At 36.4% G+C, this 18,573-nt stretch overlaps 1 protein-coding gene across 1 annotated transcript in view; it reads left to right on the top strand.

Moving 5' to 3' along the window:
• Window positions 1–4,705, top strand: part of LOC145684723 (mannan endo-1,4-beta-mannosidase-like) — a 54,762-nt gene extending 50,057 nt beyond the window's left edge. Inside the window, exon 7 of the mRNA XM_081757096.1 lies at window positions 4,496–4,705. Coding sequence (XP_081613222.1) covers window positions 4,496–4,627 — 132 coding nt within the window. The 3' untranslated portion in view covers window positions 4,628–4,705. The remainder of the gene's footprint in view (window positions 1–4,495) is intronic.
• The last annotated feature ends 13,868 nt before the right edge of the window (window positions 4,706–18,573 follow it).

Below are 18,573 nucleotides of genomic sequence, written 5' to 3'. Positions count from 1 at the left end.
GTATATACAGTAATTTTATATTCTTTCACATAAGACTGGAATTATCGAATTTCATTTACACTGGCACCATGGTCCAAATTGACTCCTGCATTTGTACATAAAGCATCCACTTCTCGGTCTACAATACATTTGGTTTGATATTGATACTGCTTATATCGTTTCATATCTACATTCTTGTATGTCTTCAGGCCAATAGCAATGACAAGGGCGTACGCCAGACACCTTGAATCCTGATTGTTTACGCGTACAATCCCTCGCTTGCTACGTAACAAATATTCATTTTGAAGTACTCCTTCATACCGCAAACCGCCATAGCCACGTGGAATCTCCACACGATGAAAATAAACGGTAAATAGCTCGTGAAGGAGAAACGAATTTTTACTCTCCAAAACTCTTTCGAACGAGGCCCACATTGTTTCCAGTGCCAGGTTTTGAGCTTGGCGAAAGCTTACCCAAAATGGCTTATTTGTGTTTCGTGGAGATATTACCGATAAACCAACCATCGCCTCATCATCGACATTGGCTAATAAATGATCCAGCCTCGCTTGAAAACTGTTGTGTACATATTGAATGATATCAGTTCCTGCGGGTGGTGCGTTAAATTGAATTTCCATCATTCTGCCCTCAATATTAAATCGTCTATAATGACGAGTGACTTCATTAACAATAGTGAACCCGATTCGGCCATGGCTAGAAAGGAAAAAAACAAACAGGCACAATTACGGTAGAAAGAAATAAGTAAGGTGAAAAGGAATTGAGCAACGTTAATTTACTACAAAAGAAAGGAGAAAGGAAAATCTTAATCACCTGATATCGGAATAAACAGGAAATCATAACGTTTGTGATAAATTCTTAACTAAGCAATTCATGTGAAGGTCATGAGTTTGATTCCCGACGGGACGTTCAGAGTCCCATTATTAAAGCACATGTACTAGATATCAAATGGAAAACCTATTTTTTCTAACTCCGGGTTTTAAATAATTCCATTGCAGAAATGAACATATTATTATTGTCATACTGGAAATCAAACTCGAGACCATTACATCAGCATGTAACTAACCTACGATTCTGTAGTGATAAAAGGAATGCATGAGTCAATGAAAATTTTCTTCCAACTGCGATTAGAAGTGAAAGAGTACGCGTAAGCACTTTTCCGCTCAACTTTAAAATGATGCGTTTGCAAGCTTAAGAGAACTATCAAACATTATCGTTACATATATGTACTTGTAAAAAAAATTGTATGGTATAAAACTTTTAACCAAATATTCATGCATCCTTTTTCCTCATAGGTAAGTGGTTAGCGTACATGCTTCTAACGTGGATGACCTTGGCTCAATCCTAGGTGGGTTTGCTTTCCACGTCGGGGCGATGTCAAGCCTTTTCTGAAATTTAATATTATTCTCATGCATAGTTTTCGAAATTTATCATGCACTCTTTTCAAAACTATGTTAAGTGGTTAGCATACACAATTCTGGCCGTGGTTCAATCCCGGGTGGTTGCTCGAATACTACGTTAAGCTGAAGGGACGCTAAACTAAAATCAAATAAAACAATGGTTTCAAAGGGAATCGAACAATATTATTCTCAGGATTAGCTTTCAAAATTTTGTAATGCATTATTTTCAAAATTAAGCTATGTGGTTAGCGTACACACCACTGAATTGGAAACAATAATTTTAAACGGTGCCATCCACTAATGTGTGAGGTATCTGATTCAATCCCCGGTTTATGACGAACAACATGGTGCCCCTGTTTCCTCCCACTCCCTAATACCTCTATGATCATTCATTTTCCCACATAGTCAATGGGAACGATATTTCATGCTAATAGTAAAACAGTGTGTTAGTGATAGCAATGTTATCCTCATGCGTAGTTTATGACTCCCACAGATATTGAATAAAAATGGTTTTCTAATCTTGTGTGATGATAAAACCTCAAATGTGAATTGTGAACATACCTCAAATTCAATGAACGAAAAGTCGCCGCAGAAAACTAAATAAAAACACTTATAAAAAGCACACTTTCTTCAATTGGCAGCTGAGGGTGATGTAGGATTTGAAAAATGAAATTTAGATTTTTATTTAGGTCGCTATGAAAACGACGTCATCATCAACCAATCAGAAACAGGGAAATTCATAAATGACATCACAGCGAACCAATCAAAACGCTGCTTTCAATATTGCGATCGTCATGAATCACGAACCAAAACGATGTGTAACAATCGCCCATGACGTCATTCACGTTTCTCAATAGTTATGAAATCCTTATTACAACATCTAGTATCGCAATTCTGATCATGACATCATCCCGAATGCTTTCTGCCAGGATCATGTCACTACCTTTCGTAAATTGTGACGACAAAACAATGCATTATTTTAATTACCTCATATTCAATAAGAGAATGTCAATGTTTACTTTTCACAAATCATGCTGACACGTTCGTAGTAAAACGAAAGTAATACGGTACACATTTGCTGCCGTTTGCATTTAAATCATATGTGCTTTTATGTCAACACAAAGAAGTCTTTCAGTATTTTATTTTAATCCACGAACGGAAATCTTACACTTATTAGATTTATTTTCTTTTACACATCTTAAAGTTTAAGTGAATCCTTTCAGGGACAATGGTTCGAAACCCAGCAAGCACGATTGAAACCAAGCTCATTTAAGCGATTAGATACACGTCTTTGGTTTGAAAGACCTGAGTTCGATTCCTGGAGAACATTTGTTAGGATTTTTCTTTTTAGTTTTCCAAAACTTGGTTTAAAATTTCAAAATTTGGTTTTAAATTTTTTATTCGAAAATCTCCAATTTTGAAATTTCAAGTTCGAGAAAGGTTTGATTTAAGAATTTTAGATTTCAAAATTTGATTTAAATCTCTTAGTTCGGAACTTGTTAGTTCCAAAATTTTAGTTTGAAAATTTAGTTCGAAAAAAAATTTGAAATGTTTTAGTTTCAATATTTTTGGTTCAAAAAATTTTCATTAGAAACTTTAGATTCGAAAAAATTTTTTGAAATTGTTTAGTTTCAATTTTTTTATTTGAAAAATATTCTTTTTAAAATTTTGTTTCAATTGTTTCGATTCGAAAAAAATTCAGTTTTGAAAATCTTTTAAGTGAAAATTCTTGCAAACCGTGCGGAACCGTTTCGAAAAGAATCGGAGCAGTTATATAAGAAAAATCTGGCAACACTGTTTCCATCAATGAAGCGCTTACTGAGAAATAAAACGCTGAGCGCTTAAAAATCGCTCAAACTCACAACAATGTTTTGTAAGAGTTTTAACAATGAACCATTCAGATTTAAGCAAAGCACCATCTCTTTAGTTAATCTGCAAGTGACAAGGATGGGCCCCTCTTTCATCATTGTTAGAGAATAAATGTATTATTTCAGAGACACACTAATTCAGGACAAGATTCTGTACTCAATCTCCACACGGAAACACATAAGGTGGGTTCCGTCTCCATCCACGTAAGCAAAAGGTAACCATATTACCCGTAAAAAGGGACAATAATACTTAAAGTGGGGTCCGAGCCCTAAAAGGGGAACTTCAGTACTCCGTCAAAAAAGGATAACCATAAAAGGGAACGTAATTCTAAAATTCAGAGTGATAAATTTCCCCGCAATGTCAACTTATGATGCTATACCACGTGATCAAAAATTAGAATTTCCCACATGGGCGGAGCTAAGATCACGTGACTTCTATCAACCAATCAGAATTGTGGTACTAAAGCACTCATCAAAGAGGATAACCTTAAAATGAAACGTATTTTTAAAAAATCCTGACCATAAAAGAGAGTGAGGGATTTCCCCACAAAGGTGATTCATAACGTTATACCATGTAACTTGTTCACTGTGTGACGGGTCTAAGATCACGTGACCTCTTTCAACCAATCATAATTGTGGTACCAAAGTAGTCATCTTACCCGTAAAAGGGAACAAATTTCAAATATTCCAGGATCTAAGATCACGTGACATCTATCAGCCAATCAAAATCAAGGTATCAAAGCACTCATTTTACCGGTAAAAGGGAACGAATTTCAAAATCCAGAGTTAGGGATTTCCCTACAGGGTGACTCATGACGTCATACCACGTGACCTAGGAGGCGTGGTTAAATTAAAATTTCCCGCGTGGGCGGGGCCTGAAGTCACATGACCTCTCAGCCAATCAGAATCGAGAAAAATGTTGCTGTCTTTGCCACGATAACTTATAAGATGTGACGTATGATTTAAACACTTATTTGAAATCGCATAAAACTGCAGGCGAATGTGCAGAATTACAATGAAGAGCTTTAGCGATGGGTTTCATTTATATATAAAATAAGAAAGCTTCCTCTTCTGGGGGGATTTCGTCCCCTGGATCCGCCCCTGAAATATAGTGGGTTATGTAGATTGATTTTTCAGGAGTAAAAAACGTAAAGCTTGAAAATTTTGAAGGATGTTCATAGTCAACCAAACCGTAGGAAATACAATGCTTATGTTAGTTTTACTATCTTCTAGGGAGCACTTATTTGGCAATTTAATGAATCTGATGACTGCTCAGATCCTCAGACTGTTCAAGAGTCGGGATTCCAACACGTAAGATACTACAATGATACTTCAAATGGAGGAGTTGTAGCCATAGATGTCTAGTCGAAAAGAAGTATTGGAATTGTATTACTATATAAATATAACACTAAAGAAATAATTATAGTATTTGTTGGTTTTAAATGGTTGTTTCTTTGATTTATCCCTTTGTTTAATACTCTGGTTCGAAGTCAAGTACGTCCGACGTAAAAGTTTGCAGAATGATATTTATACAGGGCGAGCAAAACGACGATGTTTATTTACAACATATTAGAAATGGGAGAAAATGTATTTATTATTGTTTGTTAATATATAATGTATACATCAACAGTAAATGGAAGCTACATAACGAGTGAGCATAATTGAGGGCTATGATCGAAACACTTAAAACACGTACTTTTCAATTTACCTCATCCACTTTCCTCAAACTCATTTACGATAACTCGTAATAATCATCGTAAGTATTAACAATTTATGTACAAAGAGTTTTTAAATAAAGATTGATTAGAAAGTAAAACTCAAGTTGGTTGTTTTAAAAATGAGATTTTACACAATAATTTATAACCTCAAATTTATTATCCAAAAATGTTGTTTCTGTGTTTTTCGATCACTCCTCTCAATTGATATAAAGTTAATAAACAATGAAAACAAAAATCAACAGTGTTCAGTTCTTCATAAGGACACTTGCGAGAATAACTAGATTGACACTAGTGTGTTACTTAGGTCTGTGTGCTTTTAACGGAGCAAAACTCCCGTTATAGATTACAACCATTATATCGAAGGCAGAGTAAGTGAATTATCCCTGAAACGTGTAAAGTCATCTACAAGGTTGTCAAACAAGACTTTTTGAAGCTAAGTCAAGTAGCAATCTGATTTCGTTTATTTTTGCATAATTTGAATATCATTTGGAAAAATCCAAAGTCGACATTTTTCGTTTAAAATGTCATATTGAGTGATATAATCAAAATAAACTAAATTGCAAACTAAAATAAAACGAAATAGCAAAAGCTCCACATTAGGAGAGGAATCTCTCCTAAAACGGCATATTTACAGGTTTTGTCCATTTACTTAAAAAGAAAACCTTCTATTTTAAATAGTTGTTGGTCTTTTGCATTTTTCGAATATTTAACTACATAGTGTGCACATACTTTCATAATGATTGATGTTTCCAAAATTAGAAAGAAAATGCAGACCTGGGATAGCAGGGACGAAAGATTAATTATTTTGGTCTCGTTTCTTGCATGTGCATTTATTGTGTTTAATGTTGCCGTACACATAATGGAGGAATTGTTTGTTGAAGTTCACTATTGCCTCCACTGGAGTCAAAATAACACTCAAATTCCCTGTATCCGAAACTTTGTAATTTCTGGTTAATGACCCCATTTTAGCTTCAAATAAGACATAATTTATCAATTTCTGAGCAAACTTGTTCTGTTCACTACTGATGTTTCGAACCTTGTTGGCTACATGTTTCAAAAATATATCGAAGCACTAATTTCTTTCAAAATTAATGACATAGCCTCCATTGTCTTGTCATCATCTTCAGAGAGATTTCTTTTGCATGACGAAGTTTCTAAGCGAGAAGTACTGCACGAAGCCAATCCTGCAATAAGACCGGAAATCGATGACCCAAAATCAGTTGTTGATGAGCACAGTTTCCAACTAACTAGGATCTGTTTCATCTGCAAGATGAAAGTGCTTAACAAAATAATGTTTCAGTTATTGACTATTGTTATTTTCCGACGTGCTGCATGAACATCACTTTGTTTTCATATTCCTTGCTTTGCAAGTCTAACTTGCACCAAAGCACAGTTTGGACAAGTTATTCTGACTACTGCAATACCAAAGTTCGGACACTCGTTTATTAAACGCCATTGGAAATAAACGAATCGTCCGCAATACTTCCAGGGAAGAATTCAGGGGGTAGCCCGGTGGGGAATCTCCCCCCCCGAAGAAAATTCATTCCCCCCCCCGGAGAAATTCCCAAAATTTCAGTTACAAAATGTAGAAATTATTTCACCCAATTATTTGCTTTTCTTTCCGTGCATGTGCAGACGAAATCCGATCTCTTAATATACATATAAATGACGCAGACCCATTCTATATATATATATTAAGCATGTAACATCTAAGATAGAATACCAAATAGTCCATAAAACCTGTATTTCTTAACGCTATGACCGAGTTTGACAGAACATTAAATTGTCAACTGTTGAAGAAAGATTTGTATTTTAGCAGGTACTATACTCTCGCCCTATATTATATATTAGTAGGTAGCACTAGCACAGATTGAGATAGGAAAGGATCAGTTCTTGAAAATGTATAGTTGTTGCATTGTTTGAAATAGAGCGCCTAAATCCCATTTCTTGCATCGGAAGTAACAGATGTAAATGTGTTTTATGATTGTTAAAGTAAACACACCTTTCTTTAACTAAAAATAAGTCAGTTAAAGGGTGAGATTCAGAGGGCGTTATTTAGAGGGATCAGAGAGGAACAGTTATCCCTCCTGGATTAGAGATTTTTATCATCATCATAGGTATTCTTCCTTTATTGGCAGGTCACTTGCCGCAGCTGAGAAGCTTCCATGCTCCACGGTCCTCCGCTATCTTCTTCGTCTTCGCGTATGATCTTTCTGTTTTTATATCATCCATTAATTGTAGTCTCCTTCGTCCCCTCCCTCTCTTTCCCGCCACCATACCCTCTAGAACGTTCCTCATGATACAATATCTTCTTAGGCAATGTCCCAACCAGTTTCTCTTCCTCTTCCTAATAATTAGAGATGCAAAAAAGCCGGCTTTTTTGAATCGATGTTTTTTTTACATAAAAAGCCGGCTTTTTTGGCAAAAAAACGAGAATTTTGGAAATTTTGGCTTTTTTCATTTTCATGATTTTTCTATCTAAATAGCTTTCTTATAGTATATTCTATACTTAGATAAGAATTCCATGACCTAAATGCCATATTTCGCTCTAAAATTCAAAATCAAGATGGTTGGAGCACATGTTTTACGAATTAAAGCTAACATGAAGAATGTAGTATTTGAGGGCAATTTTAGAGGCTATTTAACTTTATTTTAACTTTTGAGTTATCGATATTTTTTCTTCTCGATATCATTTCAGTTTGTCGTCTGTTTCATTTTTAAGAGCTTAGTACTCTAGCTTCTAACGCAGAAGTTAAACTTAAGTTTTTCTATATATCCGTCAAAGCGTACGTTTTTCAATATATCCGTCTAACCGTACTTCCACATTTCTGTTATACTGTAGCTGTGCAACGATTTAGCAATAATTTTCCGGATACAACCTTGAATACTAATTTATAAAAATAATCAGTAGCGGATTTAGAAACGTACTTTGGGAAGGGTTTCTCTGATTGTTTCATTTTCTAAAATCTCCTAATTTTATTTGGGAGGAGCTTGAAGTTTATGAGTACAGGCATAACTAATACTGTATTTCGTTTCGTTTATATATTTAGCGATAATCTTCCGGATACAACCTTGAAGATCATTTTATACTGAGAATCAGTGGTGGATTTAGAAAAGTACTTTGGGAGGGTTTTTTCTTACTAATGTTTAGTTTTTCTAAACATTCGTAATTTTTATTTGACGGCAGCTTAAAGTTTATGAGTAAAGGCATAACTAATAGATATTTCGTTTGTTTTAGACATTCCGTAATTTTGGGGAACAGGCTTCAGTCCGAAAGACCGCCCCCCCCCCCCATAATCCTCGCAAAACCGTCACTGCTGGTAATTAGTGATAATAACGATTTAAAAACAATAAGAAATGAAGTCAGCCAACTCACAGTACACGCACTATTTCTACTTCATAGATGGAATGAAGAAAAGTTTTGTCAGAATGGTCGAATGCTGAGTTGAATTCCGGACTTCTCGATAGAAGCGCAAAAGCTCCAGTCAATCATGTTTGTTGTGCAGTTGTATTTATCTTAACTTAAATATATTCCGTAGTCCTTTTTTCTTTTTTTGTGTGTGTGTGTTGGTGGAGTGGGGAGAGTTCCATAATGATATGAAGGGCGTGAGCCAAGAACATAATAACTAACAAATTTTCAATTGCTGAGTTACGCAGCATCAGATAGGCAGCAACGCACACCGCTTCGTTTAATCCCTCATGTATAGACTTATGTGAAAAATCAGCTTTCCGACTTTCAAAATGGATTGTGCAGCAGAAAATTTCTAATTTCTTAAAATAGTAAAATTATGGGTTACCATGTTCTTATCTCACACCCTTCATGTTCAATCCCTCTTGTTAAAAATACAGAAAACTTGAGGACTGAATAAACCGTGATGGTGCTTATATAAAACTGTAGAATTTCAAGAATATACAAAACCAAAAGCTCTAGGTGTGCAGCCTTTAAGTGTATCATATAAATCTAAGTATTTTTCTTATGTTTTATTTTAATTTTATTTTGTTCCAAAAGGAGGGTATGGAATATTTTGAAGTAAAAATACTACATAGAATTTTGCTACTTATTAGAGTTTTTTTTAAAAGAAGTATTTACTTTTAGGGTTGGCTGGTTTACACCAGCTGTTTTTCTTCTTTTTTTTAAAAATAAACAACTGGTTTAAACCGAAAAAAAAAAATAAAAGGTACGAAAAATGCGAATCGTGTGAACTTCATGGTGACGTTTCCATACATCAGACCATCTGCATTAGTTTTATTTCCTTTTCACCTTTTAATCAAGGTGTCCCATGTTCAATTCTCGGTCGAACCACAACCCTTCTTTCATGCGTAAACAAAGTAGCGGTTCGGATGTCACTTTAAGCGAAAGTCTTCTCCTTGATAACCTCGGTATTATGTAAGGATGTTAAGCCTGAACATACGAAACGAAACTAAATTGTATATTTCTGCATGCCTGAATGTCTGTTGTTTTATAAAGAAGCCAAGGTTGCTTAAATATACTGATATAAATTGACAAAATTTATCGATTGCCTACGTAGCTTCCAACATTAGCTTGGATTGTACTTTCAGTGATATGTACGTACTAAATTTGTAATTTAATACCTCAGTTTTAGCGTACTGATTATGATACGTTGATCTTTAAATTTTACATGCAAAGCAATAACAGGATTTTTTCCGTTATTGTTTTACATTTAGAGTAATGACGGGATTTTCCCGATGGCTAGGGCGGGAGTTTCTCAATTTAAGAAATTTACTGACCGGACTTCTTTAAGCTTATGTGACCTCTTCCAGCATAACCCCGTTGTTGCATAATAACACCAAGGCGAAACAAACTTATTTCTGTCAATATGTAATATAAATACATAAAGCAAAATATCTAAACCCAAAAAAACCTGGTTTAAACCAAAAAAGCCTAGTTTAAACTCCCCCAAAAAACGGGTTTTTGGCATTTTCAAAAACAACCATGGCTCTTGCCAACCCTGCTTACTTTTGTATGTAGGAGGTTAAAAAAAATCTTATTATATACATTGGTTAATCCTTTGGAATTCATAATGTAAATATGTTGAGAAGTAAAACTGTTTGAAATATCTTTTCGAAATTCATGGTTTATTTTCGAGGTTTTATATTATTATCGGCATCAACCACTAATTAAATGACTTTTTGTGTTGTAGAGAAGCGAAACAAAATCTGGTTTATCAATTTAAAGCAGAATTTTCAAAAAAGGCCAAAATTTCCCAAGCAAAAAAGCGAAGCAGAAAAAAACGAGTTTTTTTTTAAAAAAAAAGCCGGTTTTTTTCCGAGCCCTTGCATTTCTACTAATAATATCTAAAAGTGTTGTTTTCTCACCCACGCTTTCTAACACTCATTCGTTTTCCGCTCGACCCAATTAATTCTTTCCATTCTTCTCCACACCCACATTTCGAAGGCTTCCAGTCGATTTTCATCATCTTTACGTAATGTCCTCGATTCCGCCCCATACAGTACAACACTCCACACGAAGCATTTTATGAGTCTTTTTCTCAACTCCTTATTCAAGGTCCCACAAAACAGACTTTTCTTCCTCCTAAAGGCTTATTTTGCCATTCCTATCCTTGCTTTTATTTCACGTTCGCACTTCATGTTATTACTAAGAATACTACTCAGATATCGAAAACTATTCACTTGTTCTAATTTCTTCCCTCCTACTTTTATATTTGACACAGACCCCTTCGTTCCAATCACCATGGCTTTTGTCTTTCTAACATTTATTTTCATCCCATATTCTTCAAAGCCCTTTCTCATTTTTTCTAACATTTTATTGATTTTCTTTTCAGATTCTGCAACAAGCGCCATATCGTCTGCAATTCTTATGCATCTAATCATTCTACCTCCTACCGAAATGCCATCATCATCATATAGGCTCTTTTTCACTATCTCTTCTAGATAGATATTAAATAGTGTTGGCGAGAGGCAGCATCCTTGTCGAACTCCCCTTACAATTGCACTTTCTTTCGTCAGTTCTTCCCCTATTCTAACACTTACTTGTTGGTTCATGTATAAGTTTCTTATGAGTCTTCTAGAGATTTATATAGAATTTATCAATATAATGGTACCATATAAGTGAAAGATTGCTATTGAAGGTGACGAAGATCCTGCTCAGTGCCGTGCCATGGGGGGGGCAAGCAGGGTGACGCACCGGGTGCCGAAGTAGGGGGCGCAAAATTGGGGAGGGAAAAAAACGAAAAAAAAGGAAAGAAAAAGAGGAATGAAACACATGTGCACATATGGGCATACGCACATATATAAAATGGAAGGAAAAAGTAATAAAAAGTGCTCAAAATCAAGTAAAAGCAGGATTTACTTTTTAAAATTTTTTCACATTTCGCGGCTGGTCTGTCGACCTCACTCATATATACGGCGGTGCCCTCTTATACTCTCGCCCCAAGCGCTGATTTTCCATGACACGGCACTAATCCTACTGAAGATTTTGTAAACTGAACTATTGATGTATATGCAGTGAAGAAACCAAGGTTAATATGCTTGATTTAGAATCAGAAGTGTGAGAAAGAATGATAATTTTTGTTAAGATATTCCTATGTATGTTTGTTTTTAGGTCAAAAAATATTTCAGTTAATTAAAAACTTCTACATTAGTAACAAACAGTAACTACTGAATACAGGAAATAATAACAAAAATAGCTACTGTAAATAACAGTTAAAGTTTAGTCTAAAATATTTTTGCCAGTTTTTATTTAATGTTTTAGATAAAATTAAACGACTGTTTTTTTTTTTTTAATATAATCTCACATTGAATATTTATCAGCAATTAGTCTTAATTGAGCTGAGCGAGCGAAGCTCTTATACTCGGGTTAGCCGTTTGGTTGTCCGCAAACTCCTCCTAGACCGTTTGGCCGATCTCAACCAAACTTAGCACGCTGATAGAGTATGTCGTGCTGAGTGACAACATAGGTCGAAATCAAAAATCCGATGTACCATCGAGGAATAATGACCGAAAAACGCTTCCTCCTAGACCGTTTGGTCGATCTCAACCAAACTTAGCACGCTGATAGAGTATGTCGTGCTGAGTAAGAACATAGGTCGGAATCAAAAATCCGATGTACCATCGAGGAATAATCACCGAAAAACGCTTCCATAGACTTAACATGGGGAAAAAGTTTTCACGTGATCTTTTTGTCAACAATTAAAATCTGCGCGTGATTTTCAAAAATTCCGGCGAAGCCCTTTTATTTTTTTAGCGTAAAAATTTACAATTTTAATCACAATTTAAAAACAAATTAACGATTTTTTAAACTTTTTTTAGCCGGAACAAAAGGTCAAGACGAAGAAAAGGAGGAGGTGCATGTGAATGGAATTGATAAATATCCTGCTTTCTTGCAAAAATACACAAAAACAACAATGCCCCCCGAGAAGTTCACATTCCCCCCGGGTGAAAATGTCTGAATTCAACACTGGATACTTCTAGCAGCAAAATAACACGAAACAACAAATTCACTTTGAAATATTTGTAGCAATTCTGGTGGATCCCTTGTTTCTTTGATGCATCAATATTAAATAGCGGGCGATCCAATTATAGTTGGGCGAACGCTTTCCCTTTTAATCCCTCAGATTTAAAGTACGAAGAAGGAAGTAGGTTTGCAACCTACAATATCAGCAAAGACTGCATAAATGTGGTCCAGTTCATTGTAATTTGTGTCCGTAAGTACGAGCTAGAACAACAAAACGGACACCTTGGACACTTGACGTGTAACCCAGTTACATGATTGCCTCTTAGAGCTCTCTCGTAGTTACACGGTTAGTGTACATTTTGGGGGGGGGGCACAGAAGACCTGACTGGAGCTCTTTTGGTTCGGCTGTAAGTTCACATTTCCTAACCTCGCTGATGAAAGGAACGCTAAACACTAATCAACGACAATGTCTGCCTCTTGTGTTTTGGCAAATCTGGAGAAACGGCTTGACTATCACGCATGCGTATTGACCTATAGAGTTCATGTATGTATATTTTAGAGTATGTGTGAACTGGCTTAGTGCTGATAGCTGCGTACGCCCTTGTATATGTAGAAATATTTGTCAATTTAATGGAAACACCTGAAAAAAGTGCAATTTACAAGATTAATATGGCGTTGGACTATCTTTCACCCTCTGATGCGATGTGAAATAGAGTCACACAAGTCGCGAATAGTAGTAAGTGGAATATTACACCATTCCGATTCCCATTCAATTCCGTGAGAGAGGATGGACACAAAAACCTGTGCCAGATTTGTTTCCAAAACGGACCACAGCTTTTCAATTATGTTCAGGTCTGGGAATTGGGTGGGCCAAGAGAGATGTTCAACTTTCCCAACGCCACAACTGCTCCAATTGTGTGAATGTGCGCATTATTATTCTGGTATATGTCGTCATTGCCCGGAAATAACATCAGAAACATAGAAAAGTGCATGATCCCCTAAATCGGTGTCATAATCACATGCAATGATGTGACCGATAGCGTCAGAACAGGACCTACTGGAAAAGCACGATAGTACGGCTCACGGCATCAGAAAGCCAGCACCATGTTTCACGGTTGGACAAAAATACTGCGAATTATTCTTCTTTCGGCGTTCGCTACAAACATAGCCTATGGTTAGAAATAAGTTAAACATGACTCATCCGACTATATCCCACGTTCTCAGTCATCAGCGATCCATGTTGCATGTTCGCGGTACCATTGGCGTAGCGCTAAAGCGTTATGGACCCTTATCAGGGTTTCGCACGTGCAACCCGATCATGTCATGTATCTCGTGGCGGACCGTGATTGTCGACACAGGCTGTGGGAAGTACTAGTTGAGTTCCTCCGTCACTTGCCCTGCTGTCGTAAGATGGTTCTGAATGATAATCTGCTTTAATGTTCGGTCGGATATGTTACTGGCAGTGAGAGTTTTCTTTCAATCACTGTTCCTATTCGCCGATGTAGTTTTAATGTAAATTTTGCACGGCACCATTACCTTCGACACTGTCCCTTAAAACACATTTGGCACTTTCGTCACACTCGCACCTCATAACCAAGCGCCACTAATTTCCCTTCTTTGGAAATTTGAGATGTCGCACATTTTACGTTATCTCCACCTGCTCAGTTCACTGGTGCCGTACCGTACATGTAAAAAATTATTTTTATTTTCCACAATGTAAATGACATTTTTTTTCTACAAAATTCAAGAAATCGACTTCACTAATATGTTTTCTGAGGAAATTCTAGTTTTCTTTCATGTATCACGCATGTATCTTTCCATTTAAGAAATTTAAGCTAAGCCCAATACGGCGGATACAGAAATCCTGGCAATGATCAATAACAACCCCAACTAGTGTCACCCACCACCATCGTTCACGAACATTCTCAAACTAATGATGTCTGCTACACTTTTCTCAATAAGTAGCCCTGTCCTGACTTTTGGGACACTCTGCACATATTTAGGTTCTCCGATCCGCAGGTATTATACAGGTGGTTTTCTACTTCATCGGATTATACCCATGGCTTATTTAAGATAGAAATATTGTCGAAATAGTTGTGTGGTGAGATGAGCAAATATTTTTTTCTCCTACGATCATTATTTCTGTAAGTCTCAGAACACGGTTTCTAGAATGATTTTCCATGCGTGGACAGGGGGCGCGGTGGCTCAGTTGTAGAGCGTTCACCTCTGGTGCTTGGGATCCCGGGTTCGATCCCAGTCCCCGCCAAGTGAACCTTGTGGTGGACAAACACCGTGTGCGTGGGTTTCCTCGGGGTTCTTCCGTTTCCTCCCACTTTATTCATTCCACCATTTCATTCATTACTCATCATCACCGTCTCCTTTAGCCTAACCGGCATAACCGTGGAACGTAAAACTAAAAGATTTCATTTTTTTTTTGGATGCGTGCACGGATTAGTAGGAAGAACTAATTTACGAGAAAGTTCTGAGTAAGAGGTAGTGCGTGCAAAGTAGAATATTTAATGTAGTGATTTCCGCAAAAGGTATATAATACATATTTGCTTCCCTCTCACATTTACTGCTCTTGTTATAATAAGTGGCAGTATTCCATATGTTAGTTCTCATGTAGAGATGAAATAAACACAATATTGTGAAATGAGTTTGTTGATTTGAGTTGATTTTGAGTTTAACGTCCCTTTCAGCAGCAACGCTATATGAGACGGGACCTACTGATTAACGTGGAATCCGAACCAGATAGTCTCCCACGCCAAAGACGCATACAGTCGCTACCCCCAAAGTTCTTATATGAGTTCGTATATGCAGTAAATAGAAAATCATGAATGTCTGTATCAGTAAAAATTATGTCATGATCCCTTTGGAATTGAAGCATGTACGAGTTGGTGTGTTTTAACTGTTACTTTATTGTTACAGTTATTTCAAGATGTGGGTTGCTGCATTAGATTCAAATGGGGTTCCTCAAAACACAAAATAAGTACTTTCCGTCCACCTTATAGACCTATGTGACAGACATCAATGCTGAAGAGTTCCGAAATTTCAAACAAGACATGCAGATCGAGTATATGACAAACTCTGTATGCCTAAGAATTATGCTTCAAAAAGTCAATAGATACGGAGACCATTGTAAAGTTCACTGCATCAACATCTGATCTCTATATTTTCATTTTGCTAACTCCGAAATCATTATGAGCCCATTATTACTACTATATATAATGTTATTATATTATTACGGTATAAGAGTTTTTATTTATGTATATTAAAAGACCCAAACAATAATTTCCGTTTAGAAACGAAAGTATTATCAAAAAGTTTAACAAAGTTGTGTGGGAGAGGTACAGTAGATGCCTGAATATGTTAAAAGAATGAAATAATGGAAATATTCCTACCTTGTTGCGAATGCACTAAAAATGTAATTGTATAAGTTAATTTGGAAGACAAAAATAATAAAGTTTGTCAATTTTGAATACAATTTTATTTAGCCTTATAGATATAGTCAGAACTTTTCACATGGGTGTGCACAATGGGAAAACAGAACTTTTCATTTGTAGATTTGCACTAAGATAATTAAATAAGCAGAACTTTCCACATACGTGTGAAATTACCATATAGGTGTGCACAAAGGAAATTCAAGCTCACCGACTCGTTCACTATAACATTTAACTAACTAACTCTATGGCCTGTGGAACCCCGAAGTTCAATGCCGCGTTCACAAAACCTCTCCACTGACTTCTATCCTTAGCCAATTGGATCCAGTTTCTACTTTGTATTACTATTTCTGCGAGATCCATCTTAATATTGTCCTCCCATCTCCGCCTAGGTCTTCCTAATGGTCGTTTTCCGGTTGGTCTTTCAATTAAGATTTTAAAAGCGTTCCTACTTTCTTCCATCCTGGCTACATGACCTGCCCGCCTGAGCCTCCTAGACTTGATGACCCTAACAATGTTTGGTAAACCGTATAAATTATGTAGTTCCTCGGTATGAAGTTTCCGCCATTCCCCATGCCCGTTCCTCTTGGGTCCGAATCGTCTCAGAATCTTGTTCTGAAATACTTTCAGTCTACGTTCTTCCCTCAGAGTAAACGACCATGTTTCGCAACCATACAGAACAACAGGCATGATTACACTAGTTAACAAAGGTTTTGTTACATAAAAGGAAATACCTGTTCTTAAAGGAACTTTTTGCGCTGAATTCGAATATGCACTCGGTTTTTCTCCATCACGTACGATTTTCCCGTAACAGAGGGATTTTCGGGAAAATCCCTCACAAATTTCCCTTTTCGTTTATTTTACACCCCAAGATCTTGTCCCCTTGCATATACTAACATAGAAATTATACCTAAGTATACTTTGATTCATATTTAACAAACCCTCCAAGTTTCGTAATAATCGCTTTATTCTTTCTAGAGAAATAAATAAGTTTGTATGTATACTGTGTGTACTGTTTATTGCACCTTATAGTAATGCTTTCAGATCTCTTAAGTTGAGGTAAAACGTTTTGCTTTATTACCACAAACACATATATAAAATATAATACAATATAATTTACAAGTGTGACAATTTACAATAAACAATAATACAAATGTACCAAAAGGTCATGAAAAGACAATCAAAACTATCACAATATATGAAACTTCCATTGGGTTACAAAAACGTACACTACTTCCTTCTTTTGTAAGAAATGTTGCATTCTCTAACAAGACCCCAACAATAGTCCCCCATCATTGAAGGATCCCATCGTCCCTGGTACCTTTTCTCCATTGCCATTATATCTTGGTGGAATCTTTCCCTCTGTTCGTCGCTGAGAGCACCTAGGTTAGCAGGAAAGAAGCTGAGGTGGGAGTGCAAAAAGTGGATTTTTAAAGACATCCTACAACCCAACTCTTTGTATTTCTGTATCATGTCCTGTACGATTTCTGTGTAACTCTCAGCTTTGTTATTGCCCAGAAAGTTGCGCACAACACACTTAAATGCTGTCCAGGCAGCTAGCTCAGCACTGTTTAACTTGCTGTCAAAGCTATCATCAAGCATTAATTTCCTAATTTGGGGACCAATAAACACTCCCGCTGAAATCTTAGCATCACTCAGGTTAGGGAACTTATCTCGCAAATACTTGAAACCTTCACCAGATGTGTCCATGGCTTTGACAAAGTTTTTCATAAGTTCTAACTTGATATGAAGTGGCGGTAGTAATATCTTATTAGGATCTACCAAAGGAGCGTATTTGACGTTGCATTCTCCAGGTACGTAATTCACTCTAGGTTCCCATTCCTTCACTTCATAATGTTTGTCATCAGCTCGGCTATCCCATAAACATAAAAAACATTGGTACTTCGTGTAACCGCACTGCAGTCCTAATAAAATACCAACTACCTTGAGATCACAACATATTTGTCAACAATGGTCCTTGTAATTTATAAGATTTAGCAAAGTTGACATAGTGTCATAGGATTCCTTAATCTTCACTGAGTGCGCAAGTGGTATAGAAGGTTTTTTATTTCCATTATGTAAAAGGACAGCTTTAAGGCTGACCTTTGACGCGTCGATAAATAACCTCCATTCTTCTGGAACGTAAGGAATTCCTAGCTCCGCCATCAACCAATTTATATCCGTACATACGCACACATTATCTTGCATTGAGAAATAGCTTGAAAATTGAACATGCCTTTTCCTGTACACTGATATGTTCGTTTCTGCATCCAATAAGTTCCACTGCTGGAGCCTTGATCCCAGAAGTTCCACCTCTTGTTTTCTCAGGTGCAAATCACGGACTAGGTCATTAAGTTCACATTGCCGGATGAAATGTGGCTCGCGAACACAGTCAGGGATGAACGTTGGATCCTTGGATGTACATGTTGATGTCGATGGTTCATCAAGATCATGATCATCATCAGAGTCTTTTGGCCATATCTCTTCACAGTTGGTAGGGGGCTCGGGAAGTGGAAGTTCATCCCCGTGCGAAATATTGATAACCATTTCACGAACAAAACGAAAAAACTTGGAGAATTGTATATATATGTATTAAGATATACATATACTGTACGTTTAAAAAAAATATACGTTGGAAGTACATTCTATTTTTATACACGTTTCTAATTTACAGAGAGCAATACAAGTGTGTTGTTGACTATTGTAAATATTCATTTT

This window comes from Thermobia domestica, chromosome 5, assembly GCF_964235325.1.
Source record: "Thermobia domestica chromosome 5, izTheDome1.hap1.1, whole genome shotgun sequence".
Lineage (NCBI taxonomy): Eukaryota > Metazoa > Arthropoda > Insecta > Zygentoma > Lepismatidae > Thermobia > Thermobia domestica.
This window is presented reverse-complemented; position numbering and strand designations above follow the sequence as displayed.